Source organism: Pempheris klunzingeri, chromosome 22 (assembly GCF_042242105.1).
Source record: "Pempheris klunzingeri isolate RE-2024b chromosome 22, fPemKlu1.hap1, whole genome shotgun sequence".
Lineage (NCBI taxonomy): Eukaryota > Metazoa > Chordata > Actinopteri > Acropomatiformes > Pempheridae > Pempheris > Pempheris klunzingeri.
Window position 1 is genome coordinate 11,518,618 of NC_092033.1, and position 19,424 is coordinate 11,538,041.

General features: G+C 39.5%; 2 protein-coding genes across 2 annotated transcripts in view; one reads left to right on the top strand and one right to left on the bottom strand.

Annotated features, from left to right (window-relative positions):
- The first annotated feature begins 1,755 nt into the window (after window positions 1-1,755).
- On the top strand, window positions 1,756-6,373 carry LOC139222016 (endoplasmic reticulum-Golgi intermediate compartment protein 2-like). The gene is made up of 13 exons (XM_070853987.1): window positions 1,756-1,885; window positions 1,977-2,085; window positions 2,217-2,263; window positions 2,357-2,424; window positions 2,580-2,620; window positions 3,113-3,214; window positions 3,296-3,391; window positions 3,557-3,612; window positions 3,958-4,056; window positions 4,375-4,472; window positions 4,593-4,755; window positions 5,025-5,104; window positions 5,758-6,373. The coding sequence occupies exons 1-13, from the start codon at window positions 1,780-1,782 to the stop codon at window positions 5,836-5,838; spliced, it is 1,146 nt and encodes a 381-aa protein (XP_070710088.1). The 5' UTR covers window positions 1,756-1,779; the 3' UTR covers window positions 5,839-6,373.
- A 1,243-nt stretch (window positions 6,374-7,616) lies between these two features.
- LOC139221818 (fatty acyl-CoA reductase 1) overlaps window positions 7,617-19,424 on the bottom strand; it is a 48,815-nt gene continuing 37,007 nt past the window's right edge. The window contains exons 5-12 of the mRNA XM_070853759.1: window positions 18,616-18,793; window positions 16,666-16,710; window positions 16,458-16,576; window positions 14,543-14,610; window positions 11,798-11,969; window positions 11,582-11,711; window positions 10,828-10,955; window positions 7,617-10,191 (exon numbers count right to left, since the gene is read on the bottom strand). Of these exons, the coding sequence (XP_070709860.1) occupies window positions 10,029-10,191; window positions 10,828-10,955; window positions 11,582-11,711; window positions 11,798-11,969; window positions 14,543-14,610; window positions 16,458-16,576; window positions 16,666-16,710; window positions 18,616-18,793 (1,003 nt within the window). The 3' untranslated portion in view covers window positions 7,617-10,028. The remainder of the gene's footprint in view (window positions 10,192-10,827; window positions 10,956-11,581; window positions 11,712-11,797; window positions 11,970-14,542; window positions 14,611-16,457; window positions 16,577-16,665; window positions 16,711-18,615; window positions 18,794-19,424) is intronic.

Consider the following 19,424-nt stretch of genomic DNA (forward strand, 5'->3'; position numbering starts at 1 on the left):
TTTGTCTTTCTTTAGTCAAGTGTAAATCTGCAAAGCAACCAAAAAGGAAATGTAACCAGTGATGGAGGACAAACTTCAGGTAAAAGTACTAATGAAACACTGTGAAATATACTGTGTTACAAGTCTGGCATTAAAATTCTACTGAAGCAAAAGTAGTTAAAGTAGCAGTATTCAGTGCACAAAAATGCCCCCAATGTCATATGTTACTGTTAGTATATATTATGTAATTAGCTTATTATTAGGCTACTTATTATTAGTCAAGCATTAATGTGAGAGCACTAACAAACAAACAAACAGTAGTTCAAACCTCAAAATGATTAACAAAAGAAAAATATTAAAATAATTAGATGAAAAATGTGCAAATCCTTACATTAGATAAACTGGAAACATTAATTTTTTGGGTCATTTTTGCTTAGAAAATAACTCAACTTTTGTCGATTTAACCGACTAATCATTGCAGCTGCACTTATATGTACTGCTGGGTATTTTAATTCATAACAAAACATATCTGATATGATATTTATATTAATATATTCTGTGTACAAAAGTCTTTATAAAGTAGCCAAAGCTGTCAGATAAATGTAGAGAAGTAAAAAGTACAATACTTAAATAAAAAGTGTCACGACAAGAAAAGACTCCAATAAAACACATGTACTTAAGTGCAGTACTTGAGTAAATGTACTTACATTCCACTACCTCCACTCTAATATCAAACTACCTCATTTACCTGCTCATGACAGACAGGGGGGGGGGGACCTCAGCATCAAAGCGCCACCTCCTGGCTGAATAGCGTCATTGTTCGCTGCGCGTTCACGCTTGTGTAGGGCGCGCACGCTTTGCACTCACCGACGTCACGACGAATTAAAAACACGGAAGTAGCGAAGCCGCCCCCCTGTGTGTCAGTCAGTTAGCATCATGGATGTGTCAAGGTGCAGAAAAACGCAGATATTATTCAAACTGCAGTTATAACTTATCGATTTAACATCTGATTAGATGATAGAAGAGGTAAGATGAATGATTATTGAATATGTCTAGGGAGACGGTCGGTAGATCAGTGTTAATACCATTTTGTCATACTCAGTATTTAATCTTCTGTCGTGTCTGATGATGTTTATAACATTTTTATATTACTATGTTATATAAGGGGCATTTACTGTGGTGTTTGGTGCGCATGATATATTCGGCCTGTCTGATCAAACAATATATTAAGGCTTAGAAATCAATATCAACATCATTAATGTGATATAATAATATTATTGACAACCTAAAATGTGTAAAATATCATATTCATTCGTTATTTTTAATGGACATAAAATGCACGTCTGTTTGAAATAAATTCTCTAAAAAAGAGAAGATTATATATTTTCAGTTTGAATTTATTTCTAATTTATTTTAAGATATTTATTAAAATAAATAAATGAATACTGCATGTTTTATTTATCTTATATGATGTGATTTGTGTTAATTCCTTTGAATGATTGCAGACACTTGGAAACAGTGCAGTGTTTGGTGATAAATCAGGAAAGACACTCATGAAGAGAGTTTTAGGACATCTCCATCTGCACCAAGCATCAGTGTTACTCAGGGGTTAAACTGATATCATTAAGAAATTGCAAAAATTAAATAACATTATACTTCCTTATATTTGTATTGTACTGTATCATGTGTGTACCTAATAATGTATAATAATGATTAATAAGATCTGTATCTGAATGTAACACTAATCCACTGTTTTTGAATTTATAATGGAGGAGGCAGAGAAGAGCCCAGAACCCGAAGATGAGGCGTCTGTCACGAAAGAAAGCCCTGAGCTTGGTGAGGGAGCTGGACGCCTTTCCCAAAGTGTCAGAGAGTTACATGGAGACGTCAGCTTCAGGAGGAACAGGTGACCGCTCCTCTGACGGTACAGACACCAGTCCTCTGTTAAAGTGCCTGGCTTGATAGAAGAGTAACCACCCTGTCTGTCTCACCCACAGTGTCCCTGATAGCTTTTAGTGCCATGGCACTTCTGGCTATCTTAGAGTTCTTTGTTTATAGAGACACTTGGATGAAGTACGAATATGAAGTTGACAAGGATTTTTCCAGGTAATCTTACTTTTAGAGGCATTAAACACTAATTATGACGCAAAATGATCCCCAAACATACTGTGTGACTTCCTTTTGTCGAGAAATTGCTGTAAAAGTCTTAATATTCTCACTCTTCTTTTTCATCACAGCAAACTGAGAATAAACGTTGACATTACAGTTGCCATGAAATGCCAGCGTGAGTATTCCTCCTACTCACTGAGGTGCACTGAGGTGTAAATATATGTCAGTTAAAGCAGCGATCTCTTGTGTTTTATGTCTGTCATTGCAGACGTTGGAGCAGATATCCTGGACCTGGCTGAGACCATGATCACATCCAACGGCCTCCTGTACGAGCCTGTGAGTAAAGTGTGTCTCCAAACATTAGCTTGTGTCTAGTTCTGTTTTTTTTTTTCTTTCAGTGGAACAAATTGGCATTCAAACAGGTTTTCTTGCGCTCTCTTAGAGATGCTGCTTGTCATAACTGCACCTCTCGTCTTTGCGTGTTTGTTCAGGCTGTTTTTGAATTGACTCCACAACAGAGGCTGTGGCAAAGGTAAGCTTTCAGGAAATCACACACAGAGATAACTGTAACAATAACTGCTGGTACGAGAAAAGTCTTGCAATGTCTAGCAGCTTCTGTACAGATAAGTATATTGGTTTATGTCTTAAATTCTGTTTAAAAGGTCTGTAAAATGTTTGCACTGTTTTTCTTGTTTTGTGATTAAATTGGTTTGATTTTCGATTGTAACTGGCATTTTAAAGACATCAACACACTCTGAAGAAGAAACAATTCTGTCTTTGTGGATATTGAAAGTTAAAACTTAAGATTTTAAAACTATGCAGTAAAACTGGTCAAAAGAGGTCAGTAGAGATTTGGTACGTCAAGACACCTTGTTTTTTCAAAGATTGTTTTTGAAGGGCTCAGCTGTTGGCAGCAGTCAGAGAGAAACTTGCACAACTACATTCCAGCTGCAGATTGTCTACAAGTGTAGCTTTGAGCAAGTCTGTTCGTCTTACATGTTGCCAACCGGTTTTTTTCCCTCAGGACATTGAATCTCATACAGAACAGGCTGAGGGAGGAACATGCTCTTCAGGAAGTCCTGTACAAAACTCTCCTCAAAGGAGCCCCCACTGCCCTGCCACCCCGGTCAGTTTCAAACATGCAGACAAACTATATTCTCCCTACTAGTGATATACATGCTCATTAACTGTGGACGTGTGCTTGTAGGGAGGACGCGTCTATGGAGCCGCTCAATGCTTGCAGGATACATGGGCACGTCTACGTCAACAAGGTGGCAGGAAACCTGCACATCACTGTGGGAAAGTAAGAGACTGCGTCAAAAAGGGCCCAACAGACCTACGTAGAGGCTGATCAGCTCCTCACACAGACTGCCATACATTTCTTACCTCTTTCCAGCTGTAGAGTTTGTGTAAATATGGCAAACTGACATAACCATATAGAGCTGTTGATCTCTTTTGTCTTTTTCAGGCCCATTCACCATCCTCAGGGTCATGCCCACATTGCAGCTTTTGTGAGCCACGAGAGTATGTGACTGTTTTTCTGATATATGCTCGCACATGTTCTCTTTGGCTTGTTTAATAGCACAACTTTAATATAGTCTGCTCATGGTGCAAACAAAATTACACTGGCTCTCCCGCCAAGGTTACATTTGAGAAAAGAGATTGAAACGTGTCAGCTGAATGTGTCAGCAGATTTTTTGCGTCAATCACACTAATAAATGTTGCACTTTAGATACGTTATTAGTAATCATTTAAACAGCCCTATACATACACACAGAGTACATTTTTTTCCTAGTTTCACTTGAGCTTGTTCAGTGATTCTCCACGGCCTTGATTGAACCTGAGCTTCCTCTCATCTTTGCATTACAGCGTACAACTTCTCCCACCGAATAGACCATTTGTCTTTTGGCGAGGAGATACCAGGGATCATCAATCCTCTGGACGGCACAGAGAAAATCACCTATAACAGTAAGTCACTGCTATGTCTTAGAGATAGGAGAGGATAAAACACATGATGGAGTGGTTCTCCACTACAGAGCAGTTTTCTGCAGAATTAATGACGTGTTGAGACATGTATTGAATTGTGAGTTGACGAAAACTGTCCTCAGTTCACCTTAGATGATCACTGCTAAGTAGGTGTTATTGGAAAGAGCTTTGCTTTGCAGATACAATTATGAAGTTGATTAATTTTCCTCATGAGCATATTTTTCCTTCTTGAAATTGATGTAGAAATCTAAAACACTGAGGTTTTGCACGGATTACTCCTTGCCGTGTGTTTAACTACAGATAACCAGATGTTCCAGTACTTCATCACAGTTGTTCCAACCAGGGTGAACACGTACAAGATATCTGCAGACACACACCAGTTTTCTGTGACAGAGCGGGTGAGTCAAAAGTAATTAAAACACAATAATACAACGCCATGTTTTACAAAACTACATTGTAATAAGAAATGAGAAGCAAGAGGATAGACAGTACTTACTGCCATGCTGTCTGTTTCCAAGGAGCGAGTGATAAACCATGCGGCGGGCAGTCACGGCGTCTCCGGCATCTTTGTTAAGTACGACACCAGCTCTCTGATGGTGACAGTCAGCGAGCAGCATATGCCGCTGTGGCAGTTCCTGGTGCGCCTGTGTGGCATTATCGGGGGTATATTCTCCACGACAGGCAAGTCTGGTTTCACCACCTGGTTTGCCTTTTCATGTGTTTATTTAACAAGAACAGCACAGGTAACACTGTCACATAGGAGGAAGAGATGCAGTAACGTAATGCACATGGGGTTTCTAGATGTAGGTAATCTGCAGCCCTGGATTCTAGGTCTTCAAATTAAAACACTTGTTTATAGGATTCATTTGAACGAGTAATTCAATTTAGCGTTGACTTAAAGTGGGATTTTTTTCTAAATAACATTTTTAAGTGTGTTGCTGTCCTTACAGGCATGCTCCATGGGCTTGTTGGCTTCTGTTTTGATATAATCTGCTGTCGCTTCAAACTTGGAGTCTATCGGCCCAGAGAGGTGAGTCTTTACCATACTGTCTACTGGCTTGACTGTGTCCCAAAATACAGGTCACCTCTTGCCCAGTGCAGGCCGTCTCTATTACTGTGAGCGATGTTTGTGCTTAATGTCAGAAGAAATTACTTCTCTGTTTGTAGGTGAGACACTGGTGGCAAAAACACACTAGTCAGTTTTGAGATTTTGGGCTGTTTTTCTTCCACAACATGTCTTCTGTCAGGCTAGTGGGAAAAAAAGGCCAAAACACACATTAAGGTGTTTATTATTTATCATTTACTACACATATTTGAGTCCATAGATTTCTCCTTAATTAAAGGCTGTTTACAGTATTTTTCTGACTGATTTAAAAAAGTTATACAAAATGTCCTGTAAATGTAAAAAAAACAAAAAACAACCTTTGGCTCTAATGTGCCAACAAAATGAAGCAAGAATTTTGAACCTGAGTTCATCTAATGTTCACATTTATGTCCTGGAAATCTATGTGAATTGGCACTTATTTAGTTAGACAATGCCAGATTTGCGCATTTACCTCATAACATTTTAGAAAATCTAACCCTAATACAAAATAATTGTCTTAAAGTACGTAATCAAATGGGGAAGTTTCATGGTGATATCTAACAGTTACATTTTTTTTTACCCAACTGAATCTGTTCTAGGATGTGCAGCTACACAACCAAATGAACAATCTGAACAATCACCAAACTCCTTTGTTGGCTGACAACGTCCCTCAGGACTAGCTGTTTTTCAAGTTTTTGGCCGCTGTTGTCAAACTGCTGATTCTGCCCTCTGCATGGATAAATGGTGGAGGTGACCTGACAAATCATGAGTTATTGAACAGTTTCGCTGCTTTCTCATCCCAGTAGGAGAGATGGCTTCAGCTCAGAGTATATCCTGTGTTATTGAATGTTATTAAGTTTGTAAACAATTGTAACCTTATGTCATGAAATTGTGTTTTTCTACTGAAAAAGGTGAAGCTGTCTGTTAAGCACTGTGTTGGTAACTTGAAAAATAGTTCACATCTGATCATTGCACTTTAGGAAAACGTGTGACTGCAGTTTAACATGCCTGTGATGGAGTTTTGTTTCTTTAGAAATGTTGTAGGCTTTCTGTTCCATTTGTTGTAATAGCACAAAATACTGATCATTTGTTTGTTTTAACTGTAAGTTTAAATATCCATGAATTAAAAAAATACACGTGCAGTTTTGTTTCAGTGCATTTCAATGCATTTGTGTGTGAAAAATGTGTGTGGTGTCAATCCCAAGCTTTATTAAAAATGTGTTCATATATCCCCGAAAATTCTTTCTTGGTTTCATATAGAGATGCTTTGATTTATTGGTTTCTACTCGGGGGTTCTGACACAGCCCTTTTCGTACTGCACAGACAAGTGTTTAAACATTCTCACCACTTTATTGGGGGCATTTAGAAAAATTATCATTCTTGGCCTTTGGTGTAAATTCTACTCATAAGTGGTATTTTAGATGTGGCAAGTGAGGATAGGAGTAAATTAATAAGCTTATTAAGATTGTGAATAGCCTGAGAATGAAAGAAAATAAGGTCATTTGGAGCCCGAGGGACACCTAAAGAAAAAAAGAGGACTGCAGAACTTAAATTAGGACTCTTGAACAGATGAAAAATGCCCTAAAACCCCCGTACTACATAAAGGTTTAAATGGTTCTCCAAGGATTTAGTGTTGCACTTGTATTGGGGAACTTGTAAGGGACAGATTAAAAAAAAAAAGTGGTTATAAGTCTAAGCATCTTTTGTGGACCATGGTCTTCATGGTAAATGGCCACAACTTTCAACATTCATGCGATCCATTTGCAATGCAAACTGTCTTCTTTGAATTTGTAGCCTATAAGCCCAAGTTGAGATAACCCTAATAACATTGCTACAGTATTTTTCTTTTTCAAACTTTGGAGAGAAGAAGAAGAAACACAAGACATAATACAACTGTTCTCAACAACAATAGGAAGTAAGCTGACAGAGATCTTGTTTTTGCTTGTAATTTTCTCCAATATGTAGCTGAAGTGCCAACAGTTTCTAAAGGAATCTTCATTCCTTAAAAGGCCAGAAGTATCCATTTAATGTGGCTGGTAAAGGCAGACGGCAAGCTTAATGGACTGCAGCACACTTGCACTTTTTCTCTTCTATTTTATTTCAGTTGTTCCAAGCATACTCGAATTAAGTGTTATCAGAGCAGGGAATGAATGTGATCAAACATTTTGCAAATGACACCAGAAAGTATGAGATGAAGTCATTGGTTATGTGTTGCTGTTTGTCACATATAGTAACGCTAGCTTCAGCCTGGATTTTCCTGTACCAACAGTTCTGCATTTGGTTTGCAAATTTAGACACAGACAAGCAAAACTCCATTAAAACACCATTACAATGGGCCTGCATCTCTGTAAGAACACATCTCCACTTCATGATGCAGGCCTTGTACAACAGCAGACATTTTGGTTCATTATCCCCCTCTGAAATGAAGAGGACAGATACCATGACTACACAACAGACATGGGCTTTGCATAAACATTTATTTAGTTTTGTCCCTTTTCCTCCCATAACTGTTATGTATTTGTAGAGTCAAACCTTGCAACACATACAATACTGTACACAGTTTTCTCGTTTTAGTAAAAATCAGACTTGCCTGTCACACCTAACACTTTTGGTAGACTCTGTGGGAAGCTCTGTGGTGGAATCCTGTGAAGATACTCACCAAGCAAAAATCAACAGTCAAATACAATTTTTTGGTAGTCTAAGAATAATATGTACTTCTATTTACAGATCTTCAAAACTGGGGTAAAGGATGCAATAACAGGAGGAAATTAAGTTCCTTGTTTATAATCTCGCACTTTTGTGATTTAGGTCCACACTAACATATAGGTCACAGTTTGTCTTGCTCAAACAGATGTCCTTCCCTCCACCAGCTACGGTGTGGTGACCCTCAAGGCTCCGCATTTGGTCCACTACTTTTCACAATATTCTTCTGTTCGGTAGAATCAGTTGCAACTGCAGAATGCATCATAGCTCCTATGCAGAGGACACTAAACTCTATATTGTAATTAGCTGTAATGATTCATCCATGCTCTGTCTGATTTACTAGTTAACATAAGCTGTCTTGCTTCTCTTACATATAGATGAAGCAGAAATGCTTTAAGGATTAGGGTTTTAACTAATTTGACCAAAATATTACCAGTTGTAGCCTCCCTGCATTGGCTTCCTAATCACATGGGCTGATTTTTATGGTCTCTTGTCTTTCTCAGCTATATCTAGTTAACCTCATGACCATGTCAGTATCCAGAGGCCTGCCTCAAGAACTAAAAGAACTCCTCAGAAAGTAGTGCCTTCACCTTCACATGGATATTTAACACTTAATGCTATTTTGAAGGTGCTTTTAGAAACTTCAAATACTCCAAACTGGATGACAAAATATTGCATCACTGAATGCTTTGATTCATTTCCAGGTGGCTGACAGGCTGCCATCTTTATTTGGATCAGAAAACAAAAAAAATCTTGCAGCAGATGAAATATTTTGTCATGCAGATGGTCAGAGTCTTCAAAGTTTCTATAAATATAGTCAGAACAACAGTAAGAGTTCTGGGTTTTCCAGACATCTCTGGGTATTTACCACTGTGACTCAAATGTAATGCTAATACTTAAGATGCACAAACTGCACCTAGGTCTCTATCTTTGCCTGGTCCTCCAAACTCACACAACCTTGGACCCAATTAACTTTGAATCATTTTAGAATCCCATTGTTGTATTTGCCATTTCTAAAAATTAACTAAACTCAAATTTTTCCACCTATGGCTTGTATTTCAGCCCCAGTCATCAATGAAAGGGAATGAGGGATGGAGTCCCCTCTTTGAAATGACTTTTGAGATTTTGGGGGAGAAAACTTGGGCTTGGTTGGGCACTGTTGTGGGACATTGTACAGTATGTTATACTGGGATATACAAATAAACTGGACTCTGATGTACTCTTATTTATATTATAATACACTGCCAAGGTCTACCACATATATCAGACTAGCCTTTGACGCAAGTATAAAGATGTAAAAGTAGTAAACTTAGTCTCAGTAGAAACTGCTGTACAAACAGGCAAAAAGTGGATGAGCATTCAAACAAACACGGTTTATGTTCAAAGACATACCAACATTATCTTTTGTGACTGTAAATAAGTAACAACCTCAACAGCAGGGAAGATGGTAGATCTGTATGTTTTGGTATATGTGGTGATACAGTTGTCTTGTGTGGTCAGAATTTAGATCTAATACAAGCCTCAATAATCTGTGGATTGGCCTTGAGACGAATAACCACCACTTAGTTTTTCCTGGTAATCTTAAAAAGGCAGTAAATGCATGTAATGCAAGACATACAGATATCCGAATTACCTGCGTATTAAAGAGAGGAACTGGACATCCCCACAGTAAAAAACAGTGAACCAAAATAATCATATAGAAATCTTCCTCCACTGAAGCACTGCCATTTTTCAAGTATGAAAACAAAATCATCACAAGGCAAGGCAATGTACCTAGATTCAAGAGGATGGAAACAATAATGTGGGAAAAAAAATGGAAGTCACACAAAAGGCTTATTGTTGCATATATAATTGGCCACTTTGAGAAGAAAACAGTAGGTACAAAATGAACAACACTTTTTGGACGGGGTCTGGTGACTGAACAGTGCAGATACTGATGAAGAATTTCCAAACTAAACAAATAATTCATGGCTAGTAGACCTCTTTTTCTCCTCCCTCTGAGTGCTTCACTTATCTGCAGCCCCCACCTGTACAGAGCCCCCTGCTAATCCACAGTAAAAGTTGGATTTGGAGTGTCCTTTGTGGATGGTCAGAGTCTCAGATGTTACGTCCTGCTGACAGCTAAAGGTGAGGGCTGCTGTTTCTGGCTTGATGCACTGAGGAAGACTCAGTTGGTTAAGGTGCTGGATGCGCGGAAGTAGGAGAGGAACTTAAAACAGAGGCTGACCACAAAGTACCAGATGTTTCTGGCCATCTGGGAGCGGGCGATAAACACCCTCCAGATGAAAACGACCAACACGGTGTTGAAGGTGTAGCGGATGTTCCTTAATCTGGGAAAGAAAAAAGGGAGACGAGGAATGAGACACAAATAATGATTAAACTGAAGATTAATGCTAGACACAGAACACAGAAGCTTTGATTTACAATAAATGTACACCTTCTACAGAAAACAATGTCATATCATGGATCCTGAATACACTTTTTCCTCAATGTGTCCTATTCTTATCAGCCAAGTTTTATAATTGAGTTGAATTACAGTTCAAGCAATTTATCCTGTTTCTAGCTCTTGATCTTGTTCATAATGTTCTCAACTTTTCAGGCATTTCATTCTATCAAAATCATTTTTAAAATGTAAAACTACATGCAAACAAGTATCTGTCTTGCCTCTTAACAGAGTAAATCATCTATAAAATCTGGTGAAACCCTTCAGCGTTGCATTTAAATGTCAAAAAAACTACGGTTATTTATCTTAAGTCACAGATGAGTGATGTAGAAATGGCAAAGATGGTTAGGGGCATCCCAGCTGAACTAAATCTCTGAAAATAACCCACATTAATTTAGTGTCTGATAGTACTGTCAAGACATTTACCACTGAGTGGAAATTCCTGTTATTTACCAAAAAAATAAAAAAATGTTGACAGATTGACCACCTGTTGTATTTATATCGTTTTCTCTTGTCGACTTACTTCCTCAGATGCTGCCTGGCAGCAGGAATGTCAGACATGTCTTCATTCAGGACGTACTTCTTGGTGCCGATGCAGTAATTGTCAATATACTCAGGCCAGTTCAGCTGGCGCACATCAAAGTTAAACGTCTGCGAAACAGAAAAGATGATGATGAGAAGAAAATCAAAAAGGTACAGTTTAATTTGTAACTGAGGGTGAATATGAAATTCCGCCCTCACTCACTAGATGGAGCAATAGACCCATGAATACTCTCCCACTGAGGCATGTTCCCAGCAAGAGGAGGTGATACTGTTTGTTCTCTCAACCATATTAGGGTTAAATGGAAAAAGCAACAATTTTGTCAGTGATGGAAGAAGTCCACTGATCCTTTAGGTAACAATACCACCTTATAAAGATACAATTTTACAAGTCTTATATTGAAGTCTTGTATATTTTATTTAAGTAAAAGTACAGTGTTATCACTAGAATGTGCTGAAAGTGTCAAAAGTAAAAAGTACTTGGAGAATGGTCTTTTAACAAAATGTTATATTATTATACCCATGAACAACAAGTACATGATGGTATATTTTGTCAGTGTATACACTATTGGCCTGTTTATGAATAAAGCTTTATAGCAGTTTAAGTATAAAGTGGCACAAAATGGAAATTAAGTCTCATCTGACACCATCTGAATGGCTGTTAAACTTATTAGTATATACACTGTCTATATGATATTGTTCAGCCTGTCCTATGTGATGGATCGAACAACTGATACCTTCCTGTCCTCTGGGGTGAGCTGGCTCATCAGCATGTTCATGTTCTCAGAGTTCCACTCCCAGTCCTGGCTGCTGAAGTACTCCAGCAGGCTGATGGCCTTGTGCAGACGGTTGAAGATGCGCATCATCCTAGAGTGAGGGCCAGTCGGTCAGGGGTTACCACACACTTGAACTGTTCTTTAGCTTTCAAGTACACTGATGCCTGTGAGTCTTACTGTGGCTTTTGTCCAGAGAGACGCAGGAAGAGGTCGTAGATGAGGGCAGGGAACTTGTGGCTGACCAGGATCCAGTACTGGTTGATCAGGTAGTTGGAGGTGATGTTGGCGTTGGGCCTGCGGAAAGCCTGCTCCAGCGGGTTCCTCTTGAAGGACGACATCACATGGTGCTCTGCAAAAAAATAAATAAATAAAAATTTACAAACAAACAAAACAAAATGCAGAATTTATGTCCAAGATGAAGACAAAGAGAAAATTAGCATCTACTTGAAAATTATTTCTCATAAATACGTCTTGCTTGAGCCTCAGTTATCAACTCTCATGCATTACTATGAGATTCAAATCACAGAGCGGAGCACCTTGAAGGCTTTTATAACCAACTGGATAAATTAAAAAAAAAAAAAAACACCTGTTATAAGATAAAAAGATTTTGACCTGTTTTTGGAGTCAAGAATATTTTTTTATTCAGATAGCTAGAGGAGGATGTGTGTTGCTCAACAACCTTCTATGCCTTTCAAAGATCACCAGGCATATTCTCTTTGGAAAACCAGAAGCTTAGCTCTGTCACTTGAATATAATGGTAATATATGAGAGACATAAACTCAGGATAGCCTTGCTCTAAAAGTCAGTGGAGAAGTGAGGATGTCATGATTCAATGAAGAAGAAAAGAGAAAAGATCCCTTAAAGCAATTTCATATAGCTCAGCTTGTCAGCGTCCACTGGCCGGGAACAATAAAATGGATAAATGCACAGATTGTGTCCCATACAAGCATTCTACACAAGCATCCCGACTTCCAGGAACCACGGCTGGCCTTTAATCATGACATGATTTTTCAGCTCTGAGTCTTGGGGGAATATCAGGCGGAAAGCAGCCGCACAATGATTTCCCCCCACTGGGCAGTGCAGCCGGCCCCTCCTCCTCCTCCCAGAATCCAGCGGCAGCCATCCACAGACGCAGAGAGCAGCCCATGTGACTACAGACATTACATCACACACAGCACGCAAACTAGGCCTTGCACCGTTTGTTTCCATAGCAACAGATATGTAGTGGTTGCAGGGGACGAGATGACCAGATCCTAGGTGACAGCCAGCTGTGGCCGGGCCCCTTGCAGCCTGGCTGGGAGTACGGCTGCTAACCTTGAGCTGCCCTCCGAGGTCTGGGACAAATCTGTGCTAGAAACAAGGAGCTGGATCCTCCTCCTTTACTTGTCTTTTAAATCTCGTACTCAGGGTAGAAAACTCAATCATCATCTATTGTTTTTTGGTCTCCTCTGATCACCGCGTTTTAGATTAGCTTCATTCCTACTTCTCATCTGGGCCGATGAGATTAGAGTACACAGCTCCTCTTTCATAAGAGCGAGTTGCAGTGATGAGACCTAATCCCGCTACGAGCCATCTGGTAGCAATTTCCTCGGTGAAGGGAGCATGTTCGGTAATCTGAGAGGAAACGGGAAAGCGAGGGTCCCTTGTCATCCTGCCAGGCTGACATCCACGGCCCTCTAATCCCACTGTGTCTGTTGACCGCTGGGATGGAAAAAATGCGAGTTGTCACTCCTCATGTGTAATTTCATCGCTGCCATCGTGACCTCAAAATAAAAGCTGTTATCTCAAACCATAGAGGCTCTGAGCACGCGCGGCGATTTATATCAACTGCACCTAAATACATCATAGACTTGCATAACACACAGAGAAATAATGATGTAATAATTAACAACGTAGCATGATTTGATCAAACACACACATCTTTAATCTATCTTAATGATGTAAATGTGAATAAAGCCATGGAAATTCAGCCAGATGTGATTTTTTTTGGCTTTTTTTGTTGCATCAGAAGGTCTTACATAAAAAGGTGCTTTAAGCTAAATGCTAACATCCTCACAGTGACAATGGTAACATGCTGATGTTCAGCAAGTGGAACATGTACCATCTTAGTGTTGTGTGTTAACATGCTAACATTTGCTAAGTGCTGCAAAGTCGAGCCGTGGCTGATGTCATTGGTTTTGCTGGTGAAGTTTTGATCACTTTAAAAGTTGCTGACCTGCTGACGGTGCTAGAAGAAAAGTCAGGATCACCAAAGCTGTTAAAATTCATCCTGAGGGTGATATGAACATCTGTCCCACATCTCATCGCAAACCATCCCATAGTTAATGGGATACGTTTTTAAAGGAAAAACTAAATTAGAAAATTTAAAAGTAGTGTCATCTTCCCTCTTCAAACCCAGAAGGAAACAATGCAATGTTGCATTTAAACAACAAAAAAGCTCATTTAATCACTTTTAAGACTTGTAGAAAAAGCCAAGTCGATTTAAGGGCACAGCACCGAACTAAAAAATGTTACAAAACATGGTTTCATTGAAAATAATTAAGTGTATCATTTCAAATTGAAAACCTGATTTGTCCTAGCTCTCGAGAATAAGCTATTATAGGCAGAGCCTTCTTATAAATATGAGAATATTGTGTCTTGAGTGTCCCACTAATGCCCTCCAAATGTTAAATCCATCTTCGAACTCTTTCCAGCAGGTGGCAGACGCTCTCCACAAGAGCCCCAACCACAAACAACACGACTTAACTACATCACAGCGACATTATGTCACAACACTGGAGTATTGATTTGTGATGATGAACGTGAACCGGGACAACAATATTGTGGGATGCCAGCGGGCGCAGACAAAACAACTCTATATATATCCACCTGCAGTGACAGGTTTCTATTACCTTTAAGCAAGACAACAAACAATGTACCTACCAATCTCTCCCCAGTGGAATGGGTTGATGCCGCCGGTCGTGCAGTTGTACACCAGCGCCGTTTTAGGTCTGCAGGGTGTGGGAGACGAAGGTCATAATAATGGCAGTAATAATAAATATTACTCTATGTAAGCTATGAAACTTTAAAAGACTGATCTGAAATCTGTTTAAAACACAAACCCTTAGTAACACATGCAGACCCTCAAAAGAGCGCTGACAGGATAAATATACATACAGTATAAACCATGAAACTGAGCTATAACTCAATTAACCTCTTAAATTAACCTTTTAGCGTACTTTCTAATGCAGGGTCAATATTTAATCTATACTTTTCTGTTCTCTGTCTGAAAATAAGTTCAGGTCGTCGATCCATTTTCCCTTAGTGAACTAAATTTTTTGTTTTTTAAATACAATTTTGGTCTCAAGCTGTTTTCAGGTTATTGCATCTAACGTACGTTATACAGATGTGGTCAGCTCACGTTTTTCCTCCAGCATGACAAATCCGACCCTGTCAATTCTGGGGAAGAAGTGAGGGAGATGTTTAAAAGGTTTGATTTTTGGCGAAGTAGTGATATTTCCAATAAAAACTTCAGTTATGAACTAGGAATAGTGGAGCTGATGGGATCTCACACATTTTGATCCTTTCCTTTGCACTAAGTTGACTTTGTAGTTATTTTTCCCCACTTCTGCCTGCGTGACTGAATTTGATGTGCTTAAATATATATTTTACCCCCTAATTTCTTATATTTGTAAAAATGTTTTTTCGGTTCCAGATGTGTCTGTTGTAGCCTTGAAGCAATCCAATTCTTCATTATACTTGATGCAACAGTATGATGTAGTTCCTCTCCTGCTCCCCTGTTAAAACCTGCTGTTAAACTCTGACAATGTAAACTAAAGATGACACAAATAGCTGGTATGAGATTTTACACAGTTTGTACCTTTCTTGTATGACCTCTTCTCACTTCTTCTCTCACTTCAGACTTTAAGCAATAACGATGTTTGTTAAACTTTTCTGGCTTTTCAACAGCATGCATGTTGGAACAAAAGGACACCAGGTTTCTATTGGGCCTTAAAATAGGGTCAAAATGTCTTCTTCAACCAGCAAACTAAAGTTTTTGGATTTTATCTGTGGTCTTTTACTCGGATCCGGATGTAAGTAATAAATCAAAAAGTACCCCACAGAGCTATGAATAAGCTGTATGTGTAAGTAACAACAGTTTTAGGTCCGTTAATATTGTGGCACCACATACAACATTCAACACAGCATATATCTACATATATATGACGTAGATATATTTGAAAATATTCTATTTCCATGGATTATTCAAACCGAGTCATTTCTAAATTGACAGACTATAGTCAGGTAATATTGACTGAGTTCTCTCTATATATTTATGCACAAAGAGATGTGTTCATGTCCAAAAATCTACACATCAACCTTGAGCAGTATTCATTAGGTTAAGTTTAAAATGATTTAAAGGAGAGGTTCACATTTCTTCAAGTAAAACAACAGTCAGTTTCCCATTTGAACAAGGAAACTGGTTTTTCTTGTTGTTATCCTTCCTTCTGTTTATAGAAAAACACGAGGAAGGATCACAAAAAGCCTCATGCATTTCCAGTGGAAGTGAAGGGGGACAAAAGCCTTGTTTTGTGCCAAAATATATTCTAAAGTTTACCTGAGGATAACATAACAGTTCAGTAGTCTAAGTCAGTGAGTATCATCCAAATTTTCTTTCCAAAATTCCACCGTTTTCCCTTCATTGCAACTCGATGAGGAAACACTGTCTGGGGAACTAAAGAGGGAATTTTGTAATATATCTTATGACAGGCTTAAAAAAATGTGACCCTATCCTCTCTGGGAGGCTGGGTAGCTCGGTTTACAGACTTCAGAACAGACCCCGGGGTCCGGCACTGACCTGTGTACAGCTGTGTACCAGCCAGCAGCCAGAGTGAGGTTGATGACCACGTCCACGGGGATCAGGTCAGCCACGGCATCGTTGTTGGCTCTCATGGTGCGCAGGATCCCTTTTCCAGCCTGCATACAGAAGACAAACCACCTCAGGACTCCAAAGCATGTCTGTGTGTTCAAAAGCTTTAAGATTCAAGAGAAAGATTTTTACTCACAGCTATAAAGACTCCGCTTGGCCCGTTGAAGTTGTCAATCCAACCCTGAGGTGTAAGAACAGAGAACATGTGTAAATCCTCAGAGATTTAATAGAGCCTTCTCTTGATTCGACTAAGATAGGACACTAAGTTATAGATGCGAACAGCAGTACGCATGTGGTTATGTGAGTGTTTGTGTGTGCCGAATCAGCTGTCCAGGATCACGTTACTTCCTGTGGTGGGAGAACAGGGGAAGCTTGGCGGCTGTGATTGTCGACTTCAATTAGAGTCCATTAAAAATGGATGAAACCACTGGTTATAGACTGCTGCAGTTTCCAACGAGTGGGACTGGAGACCTATTATGCGATCTTGTCCTGAGTCTAATAATGTGCTGTGGTGCAGATAAAGTGCACAAGACGAACAGGCCACCGAGGCCAGAGGTGTTTTTAGCACTACAATCTGTTAGTGGCTTCATGCCAGGGTTGCAGATAGACCTTTAATTTTAATGTTTTCCATCAATTCCTGAATATCGATTAAATAATCAACTTCTGGAGACATGGATTCACCAACCGACTGAACTAGATGCATATTGTGGTTGTAAACACACCACACATAATCACAAACATAAAAATAGGCAGCCCCAGCCCCCCTCGCCTCACAGTGCCTACTGGCACGAGCTGCCAAGGCGATTGCATGGCCAAGCGTGAGTGAGGCCCTTTGAAGAGTCGCTGCCAGGCCGAGCTTACAACTGAAGCCTGAGCACAGAGCCAGGAACTGCCGACAGAGTCCCAGTGCGCACACACAAGGCCTACATTTCCTGACGCCAGATAAACAAGGACTTTCCTGTGTTTTTCTGGCATTCTATATATGCAGCATCATTTCTAAATGTATCAATTATTGTGAACCTGCAGCATCTGAAGAATGGCTCTCATTTGACTGCTTACAACCATAAACATTTTTTTAAAAATCTATATAATGATAGCACAAATTATCACAACTTCCCAGACACCAAAGCGACAAAAGTCAAAGCTCAAAGACAATGACAAACTTCTCATCTCTGTTTTATATCACTGTAAACTGAATATTTTTGATCAACTTGAGCCCTGTTTTTAGCCTCTTTACATTTTGTCAAATTGGCACAGTTAAAAAATAGGTCAAATTAGCTATTAGCATTTCCTGTTTGCAAATCATCCGCTGAAGTACTGATAACATCACTGAATTACCCTGATAAAACATGTTTCTCAGGCTACTTCTGGAGCTACAGGCAGATTCACTCACAATAGACATCTGAGATAATGGTAACAAAGTCACACTGTCTCCAAAAAGAGACGAAAAATATGAGAAAGAGTTACATCTTTGAAGGATTTTTTTAGTGTACTTAAGTGATTTAAATCCCCAATTATGTGAAATGCAAATGTTGAGGATGTCTGCAGCACCAGCAGCTTGACTGAAAGCAGCTTAAGCATAGAAGCAGTGCAATGATCAACTTTCAGAGCTGAAGTCCTCTGCCGGACTCTTTAGCCTCTGCATGAACTTCTCTGCGCTCTTTAACTTCCCACCCTCAATGTGACATTCAGTTTGTCAGTGCAACTCCGCTCTCGGTGTCCCATTTCTGCCCTCCTCACCACCCTGAACTCTCCCATCCCAGCAGCTGTTTGACAACTTGGTTGAATCGCACAGGTCCTCAGCCAAGATATTAGCCAATTTGCTTTAATCCTGCACCACTTAAGATGAAACCCCACAGGGGAGCAGCAATGACCTGTGCAGGATTACTACGATCAATATCTCATTTCCATTTGCTCTACTGTCACAGATGGACACATAATGAGCACAGGATTGGGAAAACGTACCCCGACAACGTTGCTCTAAATACCACAACTGAGGTGTGTGAGGTCAAGGTACATTTCAGCGCAGTGTGTTGATGTGGTGCAGCTCTGGAAGAGAAAAGAGTCAAATATTCAGTGGACTCACGGGGAAAGGCTCCTGCCAGCTGGCTCCCACTATGGAGGGTCTGATGATGGCGATGTTGAGCTTGTCTTGCTCCTGCTGCACCACGTACTCGGCCAGGGCTTTGGTGTAGGTGTATGTGTTGGGCCTGTCGCTGATGAGCCGCGGTGTGATGTCACGCACGATGCCATCATCCATCCACCTGATGACAGAAGTGAAGGGCTCAGCCAGAGAAACCCTCTGTTCTGATTATTCTTATTATTTTGTGTCCATCTTTGACCCATTTGCTTTATCATTATCATTAACAAGTGTGCTCAAGTGGTACAATGAAGCTCTTTTCAAAGAGACTCCACTCCTGGTAGAAGCATTTTTCAAATGTCTGCTCCCCATTTCTGCTTCATTACTCATAATACTACATAATCAGGCTGAATTTTTACTTCTCTCATATATTTTTTCCCTTTTTCATTCAGTTTGGACCGCTGAGCAAATAAAGATGTGGGCAGTGATTTAGTGATTTGGAAGCAGGCTAAGACATGATATCAAACTCAGTACCGATGGACACGCGTCAGTGGCATCGAGTCTTCAAAATGTCAAGCTGCAAATTATGTTATTGAAAAGCCTGCTCAGATTAAGAACAAAAATTCTTGTAGGTCTGCTTACGTTTGATGTTAAATACTGATGCGAACTTCAATATTTGTAATTAAATGACAGAACGATGAGAGAAAAATCTTTACATTTCCAAAAAAAAAATTTTGTTTAAGTACACAACAGAAGTTATCTGGCTACTTTCTACTTCTAATCCACAAGTTTAGGGTTATTTCTGCTAATAAATG

What these genes read in the sequence shown, in the direction of transcription:
- LOC139222016 (XM_070853987.1), top strand. Translation starts at nt 1,780, where the DNA reads ATGAGGCGTCTGTCACGAAAGAAAGCCCTGAGCTTGGTGAGGGAGCTG. An exon ending in GTCAGCTTCAGGAGGAACAG is followed by an intron (nt 1,886 to 1,976) that starts GTGACCGCTCCT and finishes TCTCACCCACAG; the next exon opens with TGTCCCTGATAGCTTTTAGT. An exon ending in AGTTGCCATGAAATGCCAGC is followed by an intron (nt 2,264 to 2,356) that starts GTGAGTATTCCT and finishes CTGTCATTGCAG; the next exon opens with ACGTTGGAGCAGATATCCTG.